At 46.4% G+C, this 21,187-nt stretch overlaps 1 protein-coding gene across 2 annotated transcripts; it reads left to right on the forward strand.

The window, feature by feature from the left end:
- Nucleotides 1–203: 203 nt before the first annotated feature.
- INTS11 (integrator complex subunit 11) lies at nucleotides 204–20,557 on the forward strand. Of its 2 annotated transcripts, none has more exons than XM_058160880.1 (18): nucleotides 204–263; nucleotides 1,483–1,587; nucleotides 2,712–2,809; nucleotides 4,149–4,222; nucleotides 5,303–5,531; nucleotides 6,796–6,894; nucleotides 8,950–8,984; nucleotides 9,933–10,071; nucleotides 10,638–10,702; nucleotides 11,043–11,232; nucleotides 12,250–12,333; nucleotides 14,048–14,137; nucleotides 14,890–15,052; nucleotides 16,110–16,217; nucleotides 17,438–17,499; nucleotides 18,266–18,408; nucleotides 18,981–19,110; nucleotides 20,034–20,557. In XM_058160880.1, the coding sequence occupies exons 2-18, from the start codon at nucleotides 1,560–1,562 to the stop codon at nucleotides 20,097–20,099; spliced, it is 1,803 nt and encodes a 600-aa protein (XP_058016863.1). In that variant the 5' UTR covers nucleotides 204–263; nucleotides 1,483–1,559; the 3' UTR covers nucleotides 20,100–20,557. The 2 variants fall into 2 exon arrangements, with proteins under 2 accessions (XP_058016863.1, XP_058016864.1); XM_058160881.1 differs by lacking the exon at nucleotides 204–263 and adding an exon at nucleotides 302–321.
- The last annotated feature ends 630 nt before the right edge of the window (nucleotides 20,558–21,187 follow it).

Raw genomic sequence — 21,187 nt, forward strand, 5'->3', positions numbered from 1 at the left:
CTTTTATGTAATAAATAATCTGGAAAGAGGCCGAAGGAACCCATCTCTTTGCTGCAGAGGCGCTTTTTCTCTCTCTTTCTGTCTTTTATAGTATTATTATTATTATTATTATTATTATTGGACCCGGAAGAGGAAGTCACTATGGGGGCGATCTACCCTGTTCGTTTATCTATGATACCAAGGAGTCCCCTGTTGCGCATGCGCGCTACTCCAGGTTTTGGTGGGGGCGGGGGAGTTTCATGCGCGATGGGCTCCGGAGTCAGGCGAGTAGCGGGGAAAGGCGGGTTGCTCGTTGCAAGGTGGCCCTTCCACCTTTTCCAGGTTGGACTACAGTTCCCAGCATCCCCGCCCTGCTGGGGGATGTGTCGAACAATGGGGGGGGTCCCCCCTCCCTTTTTAGGACCTGTGTCCGCCTGCATGGCCATGCAACCATGGAGGGTGGTGGTGGACGATGGGAACTGTAGTCCAGACTTTGGGCGACGGGTACTGGCCTCTCTCTGGCCTTTGCAAGTAACTTATTACAAAGCCGGGTGGATAAAAATCGATGCTTCTTTAAAAAAAAACAAAAAAAACGGATTTTAAAAAAATTTAAATCGGATTTTTTTATTATTTTTATCAAGTTTATTTTAATAAAATGCTTTTGGAGTAAAAAAAAAATCTATCTAAAGATAGTTTTCTACTTAAGATATATCTTTTCTCAGTGTATCTTTTCTCAGTGTACATAAAAGAAAAGATACATTCATCAAGGTACAACCATCAATTGTGTTGTAAATGTTGTACCTTGATGAAGGTATCTTTTCTTTTACGTACACTCAGAGCGTATGCACCAAAGACAAATTCCTTGTGTGTCCAATCACACTTGGCCAATAAAAATTCTATTCTATTCTATTCTATTCTATTAATAATTTAATGTATAGAGCTGGAAAACGACTGGCACGCATGTGCGGGGGAACCTTTACCTTAATAATTTAGTTTATTCCACATGAAATAGAGCTTAGTTATGTAGCATGAGGCAGTATATATTTATATTTATATTGTTTTTTGATTGCTTAATTGTACCCTATAACTATCATTAAGTGTTGTACCTTAGGATTCTTGATGAACGTATCTTTTATGTACACTTGAGACCGTATGCACCAAGACAAATTCCTTGTGTGTCCAATCATACTTGCCAATAAAGAATTCTATCTATTTATATATTCTGCAATATTGGGACTGTCGATGAATCAACAGCAGGTCAGAGGAGAAGTTGCTGCAGGACAGAGATGACGGCGGCTTTTTAAAAATTATGATTTAAATTGAGTTGGTTTAAATCAAGCCTTTTTACTAGTGATAGAATAGAATAGGAATAGGAATAGAATAGAATAGAATAGAATTTTTTATTGGCCAAGTGTGATTGGACACACTTAAAGAAATAAAGATTAAAGATTTCATATTTCCCCTTGCTTACGTGGCTCAGCACCGTCTTTCTCGTCTCTCTAGGAAACTTTGTTCGAGCTCGCCGGTAATGCCGAGACGGTGATCACTGCAGAGCCTTGGGAAGTCTTCGTCCTTCCGGGATGCCTGAAATAAAAGTCACTCCCCTGGGTAATTTTCCTTTTGGGGGCGGTCAGAAAAAAAATGGGGATCTGGAGTAACTGAACCAGCAGACTCTGCCCTAAGCGAGTCTCCTTCAAAAGTGGGGAAATCCAGACATCACAAATTTCTATACCCTGCCTTGTGCAGGTTGGAGAATTGCAGTGCCTGAGTTAAGCACCGTGGAGAGGCTGGTTAGAGAAGGATCAGTGGATTAAATAAACAACACAGTGGCTTGTTTGCACTCCTGGCTCTGGATTGACCCAAATACATGTTTCAATGCTGTGTTTGGAGATACTGAAGCAGGAATTCCTTGTATGGAAGTTGGCCAAGCAACACAGGTTGATTTTTTTTTTTAAAAAAAAGTGAAAACAGTCATCCAGTGATCATCTTATCAGTTTTTCTGCTCGTCTGTGGAATTCCTGGCTTGCCAGCGTTGGAAGAAATATCCATCTGGTTCAGGTCAAAGCCTGGAGAAAAACACTGGAAACATGGAGGCTGATTGGAAAGATGATTTATTGATGGACACGGACAGCTGAACACATGGAGTGATTGAGGGTTATTTATACTCTCTCTTGGGCCTTGCCCTTGAGCTTCCTGTTCCTGTGACAAGGGCATGTATTCTATTGGTTGCTCCCATGGGGCTATGCAGGGGTCATAGCTAACTTTATCCGAGCTCCCAGGTTTGGTTGAATCTTGGAGGGTGATGCAATGTCCCCAGGTGGTTGTGCCATGTGGTGAGCCCAGCTGCTAGATAATCCTATAATGTGCTGGAGGGTCATGTCTTAATCCCATCACCCTGGAGCTGGAGATCTTTTTGTCTTGTAGATAGGCTGGCCCAGTCCTTCTCAATGGGCACCAAATATCTGCTGGGGGCAGGGAACTGAACCTCTGAGTTTCTGTCTTTAGAAACACGTTCCTCCTTTAGGGAAAATATAATATTCTGCCTTTTTAATATTTCCTAAAACATTTCATTCTTCTAGGAGAGGGGTGGATGCTAACTTAACTACACTAGAGAAAGCAGCAATGAATGCAAATGTGAGCGATACCAATGAAATATCAATAAAAGCCTGTATTTTTTTAATTAAATCAATTCACTTGTCTGTTCTCTCTCCCTCTCGCTTGCTTTTTTTCAGGAGCTGGCCAAGATGTGGGTCGCAGCTGCATCCTTGTGTCCATTGCAGGGAAGAACGTCATGCTGGATTGCGGGATGCACATGGGATTCAATGATGATGTACGTGAGATTGGCGCATGGTGTGGCACCCTAATTGATCTGGCTGGAGATTACTCCCAAAAATCTCCGTGGAAGGTTCAACTTGGAGCATAGAAAGGCTGAGCTTCATCTTCTGTGAACTTCAGCCGTCCAAGTAAAAGGCTGTGGGAAGATGGCTTTTGTAGTCCCTCTAGAGCAGGGGTCAGCAACCCGGGGCTCTGGAGCCGCATGTGGCTCCTTCATCCCTCTGCTGCAGCTCCCTGTTGTCGGTCGGCTCCACAATTGATAGAGCTTTCGGTTAGGACAGATAGAGGAAAAAGGATACCGTGCTAGGAAGAGACTCTATGGTGGGGGGAACCGGACTTCTGGTCAGCAGAGGAAAAAGGACACTGTGCTTGAAGGAGACTCTATGGTGGGGGAACTGAATTTCTGGTCAGTTCCAGAATTGAATGGGAACTTCCGGTTAGGACTTTTGTGGCTCTTTGAGTGTTTAAGGTTGCCGACCCCTTCTGTAGAGCTATAGCTTGTGGGTTCTCCTCCTTAAATTTGTGAGATGGGCAAATTTGCCCCACCCAAATCACTTTTTTTTTTCTGCAAGTCAAGTTTTTTATTTATATATAAATACTTTGAAGACTGTGTATTGTCCAGGCATTTTGTTTTTTTTCAAAAAGAAAAAAAAAGAAAAGAACAGATACACTGATAGTGGTAATAATAATGCACATAATAATTACACCAATATTTATACTTATATTAACTTATTTATGATCATATTAATTGTACTAGCATGCTTATAATTATAGACAACATTCATATTTTACAATGTTTCTTCATCTAACGTCTACCTCTTATCTCTAACCATTGATAAAACCTATTCTCTGTATCTTCTTTATCAATGTCAATCTATCCATCTCTGAACAGTCCCTAACCCCCACTAACTAGGGTTAAACCCACTAACCCTAATCCTAAACTACTTTCTGAACGGCGGTTTCCCTGTCAAAATAATTGGAGCCCAGGAAAATAAAAGCTGAACCCCTTAAATCCGGCAGGAAAAAAAAATCTGTCTTTAAGGCAGATTGAGAGCAATGGCGGCCGCATAGCAAACTACTTTCTCAAAATAATTGGAGCCCATTCCAAGTCCTCTTGGCTTTTGAGCGGTCAGGGCTAGGCAGCCTCTCTGATGCCAATGGAAGAAGCCATGCTGTGTTTCATCTTGTAAACCGGGCTCTGAACTCTCATCCTCTTGCATCTCTGGCTCAAAATGGTCCAGGCAGCCTGAGATCTGTGGCTAGCTGGAATGGAAAGCAAAGAGCTAGAGGGAGAAAAAAATCCCAGACATGCTGTCCTCCTTTGTGTCTTCTAGAGGCGGTTTCCTGATTTTTCCTACATCACTCAGAACGGAAGGCTGACCGACTTCCTGGACTGTGTCATCATTAGGTGAGCGCATCTGTCTTGTGTTTTCAGCAGGTGAAAAAAAACCTTTACTACCTATGAACCCAATTGGCCTGTGCTGCCCGAGATGCCTTCTGTAGAACAGGTTTGACTGCACTGTTGCGCTTTGTCATTTTTTTTTCCTATTTCCCAGTCAAGTTTGCAGATGTCAGTGAGATCCTGATGTTTCAAATAATAATAATAATAATGATGATGATGATGATGTAAAAACCTCTGGAATTCTTGTAAACTTCACACAGGTTTTCCTGCTTGTGCCTTTCCAGTTCTGCCCCTTTGTTGTGTTTTTCGGAGATTTTTTATTTATAGTATTTTCTGGGGCTGGAAATTTTGCCGGAAGATAGTTGTTTGAAGTGGTTTATTTCTTTGATTGACATTTGGGGGACAGTTTTTTAAACAAGCACATCAGATTAATTCCATTTGCTGTATCCGTCTGTAAAGAGGTTCTTTTGTTCTTACAGTGCTCAGAAATTGAATCAACAATTAGCAAAACAGTCTCTGCTGTAGTTCTATTACCGTATTTTTTGGAGTATAAGATGCACTCCCCCCCCCCCCAAAAAAAGAGGGTGAAAATTTGGGTGTGTCATTTACACCGAATGTAGCCCCGCTGCATCCTTTGGCCTCTGCCTCCCAGCAATTTGCCTCTTGGCAGCAAATAGCCCATTTCAGTTTCAGCTTCAGCACAGCCTGATTAGCAGAAGCAGCTGATTGTCGGTTGGATCAGCTTTCCAATCATCAGCTGTTTCAGGCTGCAGGGATTGCCGTTGCCTATTGTGTCTTTGCGCCCTCCGCCGTTTGCTGCAAGGACGCAAATTGCTGGGAGGTAGAGGCAGTTTTTCCCCCCCTTGTTTTCCTCCCCAAAAAAGTTAGGTGCATCTTACAGTCCGGAGCGTCTTGTACTTCAAAAAATATAGTAATTTAAATGCTATTATCATGTCTTATAGATCAGTTCTGAAACTGGTTTGTAGAATTATGAATCAAACCCAAAGTAGAGTTGAACTGAAACTGAAACTCCCTGATTGAGTCCTTTGTAAAGCTCATCTTGGATTCCTTGTGTGTCCTTCCCAGCCACTTCCATCTGGATCACTGTGGGGCCCTCCCCTACTTCAGCGAGATGGTCGGCTACGATGGGCCGATTTACATGACCCACCCGACGAAAGCCATTTGCCCCATTCTCCTGGAAGATTTCCGGAAAATCACCGTGGACAAGAAAGGGGAGACGAACTTCTTCACCTCCCAGATGATCAAAGACTGCATGAAGAAGGTGGTGGCTGTCCACCTTCATCAGACTGTGCAGGTAGGGAGAGGGCAATCTTTGGACCACGTAGCTCAGATTTCCAGAACATTCTGCAGTAGTGGAGGGATTTCTGCCCAAGTCGGAAAAGTATCTGGGCACCCATCTCACCCTGCATATTGAACAAAGGTAAATAGAATAGAATTCTTTATTGGCCAAGTGTGATTGGACACACAAGGAATTTGTCTCTGGTGCATAGGCTCTCAGTGTACATAAAAGAAAAGATACATTCGTCAAGAATCATAAGGTACAACGCTTAATGATAGTCATAGGGTACAAATTTAACACTTAATGATACAACACTTAATGGTAGTCATAGGGAACAAATAAGCAATCATATCAAATAGAATAGAATAGATAGAATAGAACTTTTTATTGGCCAAGTGTGATTGGACACACAAGGAATTTGTCTTGGTGCATAAGCTCTCAGTGTACATAAAAGATACGTTCATCAAGAATCCTAAGGTACAACGCTTAATGATAGTCATAGGGTACAAATTTAACACTTAATGATACAACACTTAATGGTAGTCATAGGGTACAAATAAGAAATCAGGAAACAATATCAATATAAATCGTAAGGATACAAGCAATAAAGTTACGGTCATACAGTCATAAGTGGGAGGAGATGGGTGATGGGAACGAGGAGAAGATTAATAGTAGTGCAGACTTAGTAAATCGTTTGACAGTGTTGAGGGAATTATTTGTTTAGCAGAGTGATGGCATTCATATTTATAGCTGCATTTACTCTGGGATCATCCAAGATGTGGTGAGACCAAGGAATGGGGTACTTGGTCAAGAAAGACATATCACACCCCATTCTTTGGCGGAGGGGGAGGAGTCTTAATTCTGACTACAAACGAGCTAAAAGAAAAGAGCATTTGTTGTATAAATGTATCTTGTAAATCCTCACATTTCTTAGTCCTGGAGGAACAGGAAATGACACACACACTGGATCACCGCATGGCACAAATGACACACTACATAAGGTGCACAATTTAGACACGTTTTGCGATGTCGGGGTTTACACCGGACACTTATTCACCCAGTAGTGGCGAACTGGCCAAATTTGCTATTGGGAAAAAAAACAAACAGTTGGGATGACTCTTATTATCTGGTTTAGTAGCTGGCTAGGTCTGGTCAGGTTCTTTGGGTTCTGACTAAATTTGGGAGATGATCCAAATTGGGAAATCTTTGAAAAATAGTTACGCAAGCCTTCACAAAACGCCTTCAATCTCTTTACGATCACGTATCTGTTTTTTTTTAGGTGGACAGCGAGTTGGAGATTAAGGCCTATTATGCTGGCCACGTCCTTGGGGCCGCGATGTTCCAGATCAAAGTCGGTTGTGAATCGGTGGTTTATACTGTAAGTGATTTGGACGAAACCGTCGCATCTCTCTCCACGATCCCTTTTCAACCCAAACTCTTGTTTTCTGCAAGGTCCTTCTTGTAAGATGGAACTCACTGCTTACCTGGGCATGATAACCATCATCCCGTCATTCCTGGGCTGAAAGATTTGCAGAGATGGAGTAAGATGTTGGTTTAATTGTTCAAACCCTGAGTATTTTAGGAGCTGACTAAGGAACTGCACCTCCCAATAGAAACGTGGCTAGAAATGAAGACATGACAAAGAACTCCAAAGGCTGATCTCTTGAGGCTTAATATTCTTATACTCTCATTAAGGCTCAGGCATTGAGGAACTAACAATTAAAATTATATCTTCAGTGTGATATTTACCACTGGTCAAAGACAGCAGAGGTTACCCTTTGAGGCCCTGCTTTTATTGTTATTGTTTCAGTAATCCTTTCACCTTCTAAATGAAACTGATTTCATCTAGAAACTGGTTGAGACTCTAGAAAGAGTGCAGAGAAGAGCAACCAAGAGGATTAGGGGACTGGAGGCTAAAACGTATGAAGAACGGTTGCAGGAACTGGGTATATCTCGTTTAATGAAAAGAAGGACTAAGGGAGACATGATAGCAGTTTTCCAATATCTCAGGGGCTGCCCCAAAGAAGAGGGAGTCAAGCTCTTCTCCAAAGCACCTGAAGGCAGGACAAAGAAGCAACGGATGGAAACTAATCAAGGAGAGAAGCAACTTAGAACTAAGGAGAAATTAATTGTGAGAACAATTAATCCGTGGAACAACTGGCCTCCAGAAGCTGTGAATGCTCCAACCCTGGAGGTTTTTAAGAAGAGGTTGGATAACCGTTTGTCTGAAGTAGTGTAGGGTTTCCTGCCTAAGCTGGGGGTTGGACTAGAAGACCTCCAAGGTCCCTTCCAACTCTGTGATTCTATTCTATTCTGCTATAATAAGCGCTCAAGGCAGCTAGCCTGATTTAAAAGCAACCAAATGCAAAGGACCGTAAAGTCTGCCCCTGGTGGACATACCTGGTCGTTACAAAGTGCAGATGTGAGTAAATACTGCCCTCCTGCAGCTGTGGCAAGGTACTGCTACTGCAGAAGAAGAAGTGGAGGTTTATAAATTTGAAGGATTATAAATTTGAATCTTTGGGAAGGCCCCCTTGAGTTTTAGGCCCCTAGCAAACACTTTCTCTGCAGTGTTGCATTTGTCTATGTACTCTTTAGAAGATCGGTTAAAGCACACCTCTGGTCGTGTCCCACTCCTCCTCTGACGGCCGGGTCTGGAAAGTCTGTATCAAGCGTGGCCACGAAGCCTCCGCAGCTTTGCCAAAGTCTTGTCAGAGTTCTCAGGGCAGGCAGGAATCCAAGGTGTGACTTCAGCAATCAGATGAGACTTTGCCTGACTCAAAGAAAGCCAGAAAGCAGGTCCTTTATATAGGCCATGGGGTGCGGCTCCATGACTCAGCACTTATACAGGCCTGCCCCACCCTTCCTTTTGCTGACGTCGCCTCTCCATTCTCCGGAAGCGTGGATCTGTCCACCCTCCAGCTGCCGGCAATTCTAGCTCGTGACTGGCTTCATGCTCCTCACGCTCACACGCTGTTGGGGGGGGGGGTTATTTGCTCAGTCTGTTCAGGCATGGTGCCAGGACTGGGGGCTGGAGGCATGCCAGGCCATTCGTCTTGCTCAGTCTGTCCGGGCATGGTGCCAGGACTGGGGGCTGGAGGCATGCCAGGCCATTCGTCTTGCTCAGTCTGTCGGGCATGGTGCCAGGACTGGGGGCTGAAGGCATGCCAGGCCATTCGTCTGCACTATCAGTCTCTGGCTGAGATAACAGGAGATGAGAGGGGCCTGGCTGCGGAGAGGCGGGCGGGCGAGGCACAACACCTCTTTAATCAGATTTTAAAGGTTAATCTGTTTTTTTTTAACATTTGTTTTAAGTTATTGATTTTTATCTTTGGTGTTTTTGATGTTTCTAGAGTGTAAACTTTGATACGAAAAGAAGAGGATGTAAATGGAATAAATAAAATATTTTTTTAAATTTCCTTCTTCTCATTAGGGTGACTATAACATGACACCAGACCGGCATTTGGGGTAAGTGCTTTGGATTCTGTGGGAGCAGGGGTGAAATCCAGCAGGTTCTGGAAAACCGGTAGCGGAAATTTTGAGCCGTTCAGAGAACCGGCAAATACCACCTCTGGCTGGCCCCAGAGTGGGGTGGGAATGGAGATTTTGCAATATCCTTCCCCTACCACGCTCACCAAGCCATACCACGCCCACCAAGCCACGCCCACAGAACCGGTAGTAAAAAAAAATGTGGATTTTACCACTGAGTGGGAGAAATTGATTTGGAGAACTGATTTTAATTCCACTTATTTTGAAGGGGGTGTAATAAAAGATAACCTGTGAGTTCATAATTCAGTTGTTTTTAAAACGTTGCCTTTGATAACACTCCCAAGTTGGCAGAGGGTGATGATGTCAGAGTTTAGGCAGCGTGACTAGTATTTACGAGATAAACCCAGCAGCAAAACACACAGGACGCAGCGCCTTTAGATACTTAACAGCGGTTTTATCTACAGCAAAATATCTTCAGACTTATAGGTGGTTAAATACCTTATCATACAGCTACACAGGGAGAGCAATTGAGATACACGAGAGAGAACATAAGGAGAAGGCATGAGGACAAGAAAATGCCCTCTAATGCAGGGGTCTCCAACCTTGGCAACTTTAAGACTTGGGGATTTCAGTTCCCAGAATTCTGGGAGTTGAAGTCCCCAAGTCTTAAAGTTGCCAAGGTTGGAGACCCCTGCTCTAATGGGTTCCCTTATATAGGCAGCTTCTTATCCGGCTTCTTAAAGTGGTAGTATCCCTGCTGCCTCATTCCCGTTGCATCAGCTTCCGGTTGCCTCAGCTTACAACCTCTCATCAGCTTACAGCTATTAACTCTTTATACCCTGACAGATATTAAGGGGGGGAAAAAAGGTAATCTAGCAAGTGGCATATTTTGGTGTTGAAACCTTCTGCGCTTTGCTTTTTTTTCAGGGCTGCCTGGATTGACAAATGCCGCCCCGACCTGCTGATTTCCGAATCCACCTATGCCACCACCATCAGGGATTCCAAACGCTGCAGAGAAAGGGATTTTTTGAAGAAGGTCCATGAGACCATCGAGCGTGGAGGGAAGGTAGGGGACCCCGGAGACTCTGAACTGGATTGCTCCAAAGACGGAACCGTCTGCAGTGGGAAACGTTCCAATGTGGGCGGAAATACCAGAAGCTGGCTCGCTTCTGAGGGATGGGGTGTGGGGTGTGGGGGAGGCAGTTTTGCTCTTTGGGGCCCACTCGTGTCTCCTTGTCTCGCAGCCGTTTGGAGAAAAGAGAGAAATGGGACGGGAGCAGCATCAAATGAAATTAATTCCGTTTTCCATCTGAAATTAATGCTGGTATTCTCTTTCTTTCCTTCTTTCCTTCCTTTTCCTTTCTTTCTTTCTTTCTTTCTTTCTCCTTTCTTCCTTCCTTCCTTCCTGCCTTCCTTCCTTTCTTTCCCTCCTTCCTTCCTGCCCCTTCCTTCCTTCCTTCCTCCTCTTTCTTTTCTTTCTTCCTTCCTTTCTTTTTCTTCCTTTCCTTCCCCTTCCTTCCTTCCTTTTCTCTTTCTTTCTTTCTCTCCTTTTTCTCTTTCTCTCTCTCTCTCTCTCTCTCTCTCTCCTTCCTTCCTTCCTCCCTCCCTCCCTCTTGCTTTCTTTCCCTACAGGTCCTGATCCCAGTCTTTGCTCTGGGCCGGGCTCAAGAACTCTGCATTTTGCTGGAGACCTTCTGGTAGGCAGCAATCCTTTGTCCTTTGCCTTAAAATCATTATTCTCTCGCTGCTGAGAGAAAACCCACGTTGCTTGTCGGAATCTTCACTCCCAAAGCGTTGCGATTAGCTTGTTAGCAAGGAGTGTCCGACCTTAGCAACTGGTGGACTTCAACTCCCAGAATTCCCCCACCAGTCAGGTTTTAAATCCTCCCCTCCTTTATCCCATTGAAAGCCGAGTTAAGGGGACGAAGCAGCTTTGCTTGCAACTTCACCAGTAGCGCAGAACATGGGATGGGAGTGGGGGCCACATAGAAAGAGCGAAGGTCACACGGTTTGTGTCCCCTTCCCCCCCAATCCCAGGGAGCGCATGAATTTGAAGGCGCCCATCTACTTCTCAACGGGGCTGACGGAGAAGGCAAACCACTACTACAAGCTCTTCATCACATGGACCAATCAGAAGATCCGGAAGACTTTTGTCCAGAGGAACATGTTCGAATTCAAGCACATCAAAGCTTTTGAGAGGACCTATGTTGACAACCCTGGGCCCATGGTATGAACGCAGGGGGTAGGTGGGTAAGGGGTGGGGTGGCACTGAAAACCATGGCGTGCTTGTGTAAAGGCCAGAATGGGAGAATTTCCCACGGCTAACTCGCCAAGGCCAGTTGGCCACAGGATAATGTCAGGGTTCCAAGGAACACCCCCCCAACGAAATAAAGCTCTAAGGCTTGAGGTTCTTCAAAATTCCACTTTATTAGAGATGTCATGTTGGCACAGCTGGAAAAACCCGAAACTGAAAGCTTCCAGGTTTTCCACACCCAGTTGACAATTCACACCCCTGCCCCACGCCCACAAGTTCAACACATTGTCCAATCAAGTCTTCACACTCAATTGGATACAATCTTCAGGCAGTCTACATCAGGGGCAGGTAAAAGTCCTTGAATACGGAATGTTGTTATGACTAACTTTCTACCGCTCCAACAACAACCCCCTCCCAACTTCCCCAGCTAAAATATAAGAAGCAAAAAGAAAATCGCCTTCCAAAACTGACAAGGTAACTTACCATGGGACAACTCGCCGCAGAACAATTCGACTTCATTATTTAAAATGATTTTTAAACATGCTTTAATTTTTGTCATATGTGTTTCATTTTGTCCCTCCTTTAATTATTAAATTCCACCATTGGATGAAATGAGGACATAGATTGTTGAGGCGCAATATGCTGACACTGTAAACCGCTTAGAGCAGGGATCTGCGAACTTGGCTCTTTGCTTTGCTTTGCTTTGCTGGTTGAGGGACTCTGGGAGTCGAAGTCCACAAGTCTTAAAAGAGCCAAGTTCGCAGACCCCTGGGCTTAGAGAGGGCTGTAAAAGCACTGTATTTGCTATTTCTTCGATGTTAAATGTAACTCTTGTCCAGCAGCGAATTGGCCATGGCAAGTTGTCCCGGGGCAAGTTGGCTACAGCAACTTGTTCTAAACTCGGATTGCCAAGGGAGGAATCTTTATGAAACCACCGATGTAATCTTGGAGGAACTGATCTGAGCTCTTTTCCTTCACCCTCCCGACTAGGTTGTGTTCGCTACGCCAGGGATGCTGCATGCGGGCCAGTCGCTCCATATCTTCAAGAAATGGGCTGGCAACGAGAAAAACATGGTAGGAGGGAGACGTCAAGTCCACCGTTTAAGGAATGAATTGCCCAGAGAGGTTGAGCTAAGATTTGCTTGCATTTTTCAGCCTGAGAAAGGCTAAAAGTATTATTTGAATGGCCTGGGTGCTTGGGATGTTTAAATGTTTAAAAACAGGCTATCTATTGGATCAGTCCTTAAAGCCCCCTGAGCCCAGCAGTCTTGTTCCGAAAAGAACAGTTCATTCAGCTTTAGCTAGTGGCAACCTTAGCTAGGCAGTAGGCTGCTACTAAATGGGGTGAGTGGGCTCATTCTTCCAATCTAATAATTGTTCTGACTTAGGTTTTCCCAGCAGCACGAAGCTGAGTCTTTGTCCCGATAAACCCCTTTTATTTAATTTACAATGAATTCCTCTCCCGCAAAGTCTTTCTTCTCCCACAGTCTATCAAGAGAGTTCACAATTACCGACCTTTATCAGGCTTGGAGAGTGGCCAGGCCGACTTGGCCAGAATGCAGGAATGAACTAATTGTCTCCTGCAAACACCCCTCCTCTTTCGCTCCTTTTTTATTTCCTCTGGGGTGGGTGGCATTCACCATCCACCTGTGGCCTTACTCCCAAGTCGACCCTTGTTCTTTAGCTGCTCCCTTCTCCTGGCAGCTCTGTGCATGCGCACGCTGGGAGCAGGCTCCAGCTGTTCTTTTGCCCCACTGATGTCCGACTCCGAAGGCAGCTGACAACTGTCAGACGGTCCTGCCCCCCTCTCTGCCTCTGACGCAGAGCCTTCCCCAGACTCCAGGAATGGCCCATGTTCCTCCCCAACCTCCTCACTGTCTGAATCTGCTGCCAGCTCCGCTTTCCACTGGTGGGCCACAACAATAATGGTAGCTGTTGGCTACTCTGTACAATGGCATCACAAAAATAAAACCCTCCTTTGAGCCATCGAAGACCTTTGTGATATTTTCTGGGATTCCTTGTTGATGGGGTAGTTGGAGGCACCTCACCTCGAGTGAACTTAGAAAACAAGTCAGCATGGTGTCTTGAGTTATCCACAACCTGGGTTGGCAGTTGCAAGTGGTTTTGCTGCGTGCTTTAATTCTTGACGGCAATCCAGTGTTTAAAATGCACATAGGAGGAAGAGTGCAACAAGGAGCATATTTTACAAGGAATTTCCATTGGTTTTTGAAGAGCTAGCCCCCCCCCCCCCCCCCAACAGCGGGTTAAGAAAAGAATTAACAAGGCAAATTAGTCTGTTATGTTGCGTTGTCCGCTTTCGGCTGCTTTAACTCTGTGTGAAAGTGAATTTGCATTCAGTTGCCTTGAAAATTTAGTTCAGTTTAGTTTACTTTATTGTCACTGCGCACGGTACAACGAAATTAAATGCCGTCTTCAGCGTACGTTATAACTATAAAAATAAAAACACAAACATGCATCCTTTGCATTCTATATAATTGAAATTGAAAACCCGATACGGCACTATATACCGTAGAATTCAGTATGGTTATTGCCCTGGGATAGAAGCTGTTTTTCAGCCTATTTGTCCTTGTTTTTATTGACCTGTACCGTCTGCCAGATGGTAATAGTTCAAAAAAAGGGAGCCCAGGATGAGATGGATCTTTTTTTTAAGATCTTTAATTCGCTTGTTATTTGTGTACGTGCTTTTGGGTGGGGAGAGTTAACTACTATTTGTATTCTCAAAACCATTATGCCCTGCTGTAATTTCCTTCCGGGTTTTCTCCCCCAGGTCATCATGCCAGGGTATTGTGTCCAAGGAACGGTGGGCCACAAAATTTTGGGCGGGCAACGGAAGCTAGAAATGGAAGGAAGACAAATTGTGAGTTGAACCTTCTGTGAGAGGACGGGGTGTGTGTGGGTGTGTATCCAAAACAACTTACTGCTGTTAAGGATCTCTGCTTTTTAAAAACTGGGACAGTTAATTATTTTTAAAAAGGAGATGGATTGCAATCTCTGCTTCCTTACTTCACTATCGATGGAGTATTTGCGGAGTGAAGGGATGCGGTTAGGTCCAAAACTACAATTTAAAATGGGGGGGGGGGGAGATTAAGTGTTGAAATCTTAGCTGTTTAGCAAGTAATCTCAGCACAGGTCTTCACTCCTGCCTAGTTTGCTACATACAGGGTGATTTTTTTAAAAGTAGGTAAAGGTTCCGCTCGCACATTATGTGCTAGTCGTTCCTGACTCTAGGGGGCGGTGCTCATCTCTGTTTCAAAGCCGAAGAGCCAGCGCTGTCCGAAGACGTCTCCGTGGTCATGTGACTGGCATGACTCAACGCCAAAGGCGCACGGAACGCTGTTACCTTCCCACCAAAGGTGGTCCCTATTTTTCTACTTGCATTTTTTACCTGCTTTTGAACTGCTAGGTTGGCAGAAGCTGGGACAAGTCACGGGAGCTCACCCTGTTACGCGGCGCTAGGGATTCGAACTGCTGACCTTTCGATCGACAAGCTCAGTGTCGTAGCCACTGAGCCATTGCATTCTACGTTCTAAATTGCACAAAAATAGAGGTTGTCGGGCCCGACCTCAGTCACTTTTTTTTTTTTTGCCCCCTCTGCCTTGCTCCCCACAGCTGGAAGTGAAGATGCAGGTGGAATACATGTCCTTCAGCGCACACGCCGACGCCAAGGGCATCATGCAGCTGATTCGGCAAGCCGAGCCTCGCAACGTCCTGCTGGTCCACGGCGAGGCCAAGAAGATGGAGTTTTTGAAGCAGAAAATCGAGCAAGAGTTCCGTACGTCTCCAGTCTTGAGCAGGAATGCTGGGATGGGTGGGTGGGTGGGGTTTGTTGGGCAGCCTTTTGCCCCCTGAGGTTCACCGAGGGCTTCTCGAAACGCGGAAAGCTTGGAACGGATTTGATGCCGAAGAAAGGCGGAGTGGCTCAGCGGGAAGAGGGAGCCCAGTGCTGGGTCGCAAGCGGGGTGATCGGCTGGTTTTCCGATTCAGTTCTGCATTTCCTGGGAGCAGCACTGACACCGAGCCGTGGTGGCGCAGTGGTTAGAATTGCCGTATTGCAGGCTAATTCTGCCCATAGCCAGGAGTTCGATCCTGACGGGCTCCAGGTGGAACTCAACCTTCCATCCTTCCAAGTTGGGTCAAATGAGGACCCAGATTGTTGAGGGGCAAATAGGCTGACTCTGTAAATTGCTTAAGAGAGGGTTGTAAAAGCAACTGTGAAGCGGGTATATAAGTCTTAAGCGCTATTGCTATTAAGCAGCCGGACGTTGGGGTTAATGAAATGCCACCGCTACATTTGGGTAACTTGGTTTTTCTTCTTCTTAACAGAGCCCAGTCGGGGACGAGCAAAAGGGCTGGCAGGGTTAGGTCTCGTTTGCTGACTTGGGGCTGGGAATGCCAGCTGCAGTAACAGACGCTGGGATCTGCAACCGTTTCCCCGCCTAGATATTATGGATATGATATTCACCAGCGTTTTTTTTTTTTATTTGCATTTATATCCCGCCCTTCTCCGAAGACTCAGGGCGGCTTACACTATGTCAAGCAATAGTCTTCATCCATTTGTATATTTATATACAAAGTCAGCTTTTATTGCCCCCAACAATCTGGGTCCTCATTTTACCTACCTTATAAAGGATGGAAGGCTGAGTCAACCTTGGGCCTGGTGGGGCTTGAACCTGCAGTAATTGCAAGCAGCTGCTGTTAATAACAGACTGTCTTACCAGTCTGAGCCACCAGAGGCCCTTTTCAGACGGCAGTCCTTCTGCTCCTCCCTGGGATTAAACCAGAAGCCCCAACCCAAGCTAACCCAAGACCTGGCTTTCCTTCGCTTGCAGGGGTCCAGTGTTACATGCCTGCCAATGGGGAAACGGTCTCTGTCTTCACCAATCCTAACATCCCGGTGGATATTTCTCTCGGGCTCCTGAAGAGAGAGCTGGCTGTTGGTAGGTCTCACGGGGCAAAGCCATCATTACTATCCTACGGGGAGGAAAACCCACTCTTTGACGCTGTTGCTCATCTTGCAGCCTTTTTTTGCTCTGGGCACAGCATCCCCACCCACCCCCAAACTTGGTGCTTTCTAAATAGGTTGGGCCGATGGGAGTGGTAATCCAGCTGCCTTGGAAGGCATGAGCTTCGGGCAGGGGTGAAATCTACTTACCGTCCCTACCGATTCGGAAATGCACGTGCCGCGCGCGTGCGCTCGGACCCTCTGCCCATGTGCAAACCCTTCTGTGCATGCGCAGAGGGTAAAAAATAGGTTACTTCCTGGTTAAAAGCAAGAAGTAAACGGCGACAGGGCAGGTGGGCGGAGCCTCGTGCTGCTGCCGCTACCAGTTCTACAAACCATCCGCGGCCGTCGCTAGTGGTTCTGCCGAACCGGTAGCATTTCACCCTTGGATTCGAGGCTTCTATTCCCAGCACGTTCTCTGACTTCCAGCCCTTATCTAGCTGAAAAAAATACCACTTGTTTCTAATGGGAGCAGATTCAGGCTAACCTTTGTGGGGTCTAAGATCAGCACAGTAATATAAAACCTTCCGGAGGGAGAGAGGGAAAGGAAGCTGTCCCCAAATAGCCATCTGGGACCAGTGTTTTAAAACCCGGAGGCTATTTGTAGGGTGGGCTAGGCCAATGGAGGGAAGACAGGGCAAGGCAAATAACAGGCAGTTTGAGAAGTCCTCCCTGATGACGTCGTCTAGTTTGGGGAATGAAACATCTGCGAGAAAACAGCCAAGCTGAGAGAGCACCAGGGACCCCACAGTCCACTTCCTCCTCCTCCTCCTAGCACTGATGTCTGCAAGAAGACACCAGGGACCCATTTTAACCCCGAGCTAAAAATACTCTCCTTGATTGGAACCTGAGCAGCATGTTAAGAGTTTGAAGATTGAACTGGTTGGATTAATACTCAGGGTGGGTGGTGAAGATGGAGGCCTGGGGCCATGGGGTGAAGTAACCCAAGGTTTTGGAATATGTTGGAAAAGGGAACTTGGTGGAACGTGTGGTAGGGAGGGAGCATTGGTGGTGGCGCTGCCCTGACAGCCACCATCCATTACAGCCTCCAAGGGGCCAAGGGACATGGTCTGGAGGGAAGGAATTTGGGGAGCAGGAGAGCTGGAAATCCAAGCCCCCCCCCCCAAGACTCGACTTTTCTTTTTTTCTCTCCAGGCCCCTCGCCGGCCTCCAAGAAGCCGAAGCTGTTGCATGGTACCCTGATTATCAAGGATAATGTGAGTAAAGGGAAAAGGGAATCCGAGGAGCTCCGTAAGGCTGGCAAATAATTTAATAAGAATTAAAGGCTCTTATTCCAGAGCCTTTCCAAAAGACATTGCTTAAAGAATTTATTTAGAGGCCCAAAGTTCTCCTTTTGGGTAAATACCAGTGGTGAGATCCTTCCGATTTAACAACCGGTTCGGCGATTGCGCGCTTCTTCCGTGCCTCTTCGGAGGAGAAACACAGCTGAGGCGCAGCAATCTGCTCTGTCGCGCGAATCAGCTGAGAATATAAAGATAGGAAAACAGCAGGGGCGGGCGGGTGGGCCCATTGGTTCGCTCCCAGCTGATCATCGGAGCTACCGGTTCGGGCAAACCGGTAGAATCCCACCCTTGGTAAATACATTATGCCAAAACTGGGAGGAACCAGCAGTGTCGGACTGAGTCTCCTCCCCAGCGAGCTCAGTACGAATCTTCATGCAGTGTAGTCCCCTCCTCCCCCCAATGCTTGGTAAGTTTTCCTACCTATAACCTCACCTGGTACAGAGAGGACAAAACCTCAGCCACCCTGTGACGATTTCTCCTGGCCAAGCAAACCAGGTGAGGTGTCATCCAGACAAATGAGGTGGCCTCCCCAGACAAAGGGGCTGCGATTGTCTGGGTGAAAGGAATTCCACAGCGAAGGAAGTCTATGGGCAGAACAGTCCTTTTTTGGCCCTCGATGCTGCCGCCTGTGAATCGCGAAGGAGTTTTTTTTTTTCTTTGCTCTTTTGCTTACGGACAGAGTTTCCGCTTGGTTTCGTCTGAGCAAGCCTTGAAGGAATTGGGGCTGGGGGAGCACCAGCTGCGCTTCACCTGCCGGATCCACTTCCAAGACCCCCGCAAGGAACATGAGACCGGCCTGCGTGTTTACAACCACCTGAAAAGGTAAGCGCTCGGGGGTAGGGACAGGATTTGGTAAGAGCCACGATCTTCCTTCACCTTGAGGACTAGAAATTTGCTTTGGTTGGAAAGAGAAAATTCACATGGACGGGAACCTCCACTGAAACCTGCTTTAATATCATGTCACATTAAATGCACTTAAAAATGCGAGACAAATGGGATTTAATTAAATCAGGTAATCTTGACATTGTCTGGGGAGTGGTGCGGTGGCCTAGAGGTGGAGCTCTCGCCTCACAATCAGGAGGCTGCGAGTTCGATCCTGGGTAGAGGCAGATATTTCTCTCTGGGCACAATGAGAATATATCTGCTGAACAAAACTCCGTACCGGCGTCAGGAAGGGCATCCGGCCAATAAAATGCTCTGCTAGCTCCATTCGGTTGCCGAGACTCCACCCCGCAAGGGATTATGGGGTTCGTTAAACGACAATGATGATGACCTTGGCATTGTCTGGGTAGAGAAGTTTATCCCAGAATAAAAGTTTGTGTGTAGTGGAGCCACTCTTGGAGGCCCTGGGAAGAGATTGAGAGGGATTCAGCTCGGGGCTGTTTTCTCCGCAGCGCCTTAAAGGATTATTCCGTCCAGCATCTCTCAGACACCTCTATCATGGTGGAATCCATCTTGATCCAGGTTACGGTGCAGTCCGAAGATCCCGCCACCAAACTACTGCTGGTATCCTGGACGTACCAGGTAAGGTTTTAAATCTGATTTTTAAGAGAGGAGATGTGTGGTGGGGGGGGGGAAGAGGAGGGGCTGAAATGTTACATCTGGCTTCCTTTGTTAATAAGAGAACTGAGCTTCCAGCTGCAGGTGATCCAGGAGTGAAATCCAGCAGGTTCTGGAGAATCGGTAGCGGAAATTTTGAGTAGTTCGAAGAACTGGCAAATACCACCTCTGGCTGGCCCCAGAGTTGGGTGGGAATGGAGTTTTTGCAATATCCTTCCCCCAGGAGTGGGGAGGGAATGGGGATTTTGCAGTATCCTTCCCCTGCCACACCCACCAAGCCACACGCCCACCAAGCCACGCCCACAGAACCAATAGTTAAAAAAATTGGATTTCACCCACTGAGGTGATCTGTATCTTGTACCACCCCCAGTAGTCTGTCTGTGCGAATCTGGAACGGCCTTCCCCGATATAGGTTCCCGCTCCAAAAGTTGAGGACTTCGTTTCCCAGAATCCTCAGTGAAGGTCATTGGGGAATTCTGGGAATTGGAAGTCCACAAAGCAAGATAGTCCTGGACTTGTTAACTGACTGTTTGAAGCTACAGCAGCACTGAATAAAATAACTGTTTCACCATGGTCATGCGATTAAAACCCCGACATTTGGCAGCTGACTCATATTTATGACGGTTGCCATTGTCCCGGGGGGTCATGCGTTCCCCTTTTGCAGCCTTCTGACAAGCCCAGGGGGAAGTGAGATTCCCTCAACAACTTGTGTCGTTCCCTTAATTGTAAGAACGGCAGCGATTCACTTAACAGCCGCGGCACGAAAGGTCGTCGCTCAAAACTTGGCAACTCTCTCGCTTAGCGGCAGGAAAGGTTGGGCTCCGTGGTGGTGGGCGTGAGTCAAGGACCGCCAGTATCGAAACCCTGAACCTGGGTTCTGTGTGCAGGATGAAGAAATGGGGAGCTACGTGACGTCTCTGCTGAAGAAAGCCCTGCCTCAGATTACAGGGTGAGCCTCTGGGCGCCTCCGGCTGCTGCCACAGACTGATAGCTGTCGAGAAGGGCTGAGGCTTGCAAAAAGAGAAGCAAGTTGTGGGTCGACAGGAAAAAATAAAATTGAATTGTTTTACGTCATTGTTGGGAGTTTGGGAACATCTCGCCCATCTTCCCAGCATCTTTTCTTCCCTCAACTCTCCCACTTCGTCTTCCTTTCCGTCTGCCTCCTCAATGCCCTTTGTTTTCCTTTTTTTTCTTTTGGGTCCCTCCTACTTCTGCAAACAAACGAAATGTCTTCATTTTTCCTTGGCCAAGAGGCGCGTGCCCCAAAAACGCAAATTTTGGGGCACAGGACACTTCTGCATGCAGGACAATCATCCTGTCCCCAAATATGTGATGGCAACCCTAGAAGGAGCAGTGTAAAATACTTGTGTTCTCTCTCTCTCCTGTTTTAATAAAGACGTTTTACTTTCGGTATTATTGGTTTTCCTGGTCGCAAATAAATCAGTCTCCAAGCGCCAGGCATCTTGTGAGAAAAATGCCCTTGGCCCAGGGTTAGGAGGAGTCTCACCGGGCCTCAGAACCAAGAAAGAAGGCTCAGTCTTTCTCTTTTTCTCTAAAATGGGCAGTTTTCTTTCACTTTCTCTCTCTCTCTCTTCTCTCTAAAATGGGCCGTTTTCTCTCACTGTCTCTCTTTCTCTCTCTCTCCCCCTTCTCTCTAAAATGGGTCATTTTCTCTCACTCTTTCTCTCTCTGCCTCTCTCTGTCCCCCTTCTCTCTAAAATGGGCTGTTTTCTCTCTCTTTCTCTCTCTGCCTCTCTCTCTCTGTCCCCCTTCTCTAAAATGGGCCTTTTTCTCTCACTCTTTCTCTCTCTGCCTCTCTCTCTCTGTCCCCCTTCTCTCTAAAATGGGCCTTTTTCTCTCACTCTTTCTCTCTCTGCCTCTTTCTCTCTGTCCCCCTTCTCTCTAAAATGGGCCTTTTTCTCTCACTCTTTCTCTCTCTGTCCCCCTTCTCTCTAAAATGGGCCGTTTTCTCTCACTCTCTCTCTCTCTGTCCCTCCTCTCTCTCAAATGGGCCGTTTTCTCTCCTTATGTCTCTCTTTCT

Source organism: Ahaetulla prasina, chromosome 18 (assembly GCF_028640845.1).
Source record: "Ahaetulla prasina isolate Xishuangbanna chromosome 18, ASM2864084v1, whole genome shotgun sequence".
Classification (NCBI taxonomy): domain Eukaryota; kingdom Metazoa; phylum Chordata; class Lepidosauria; order Squamata; family Colubridae; genus Ahaetulla; species Ahaetulla prasina.

What these genes read in the sequence shown, in the direction of transcription:
- INTS11 (XM_058160880.1), top strand. Translation starts at nt 1,560, where the DNA reads ATGCCTGAAATAAAAGTCACTCCCCTGG. An exon ending in CCATCGAGCGTGGAGGGAAG is followed by an intron (nt 10,072 to 10,637) that starts GTAGGGGACCCC and finishes CTTTCCCTACAG; the next exon opens with GTCCTGATCCCAGTCTTTGC. An exon ending in CCCTGATTATCAAGGATAAT is followed by an intron (nt 17,500 to 18,265) that starts GTGAGTAAAGGG and finishes GCTTACGGACAG; the next exon opens with AGTTTCCGCTTGGTTTCGTC.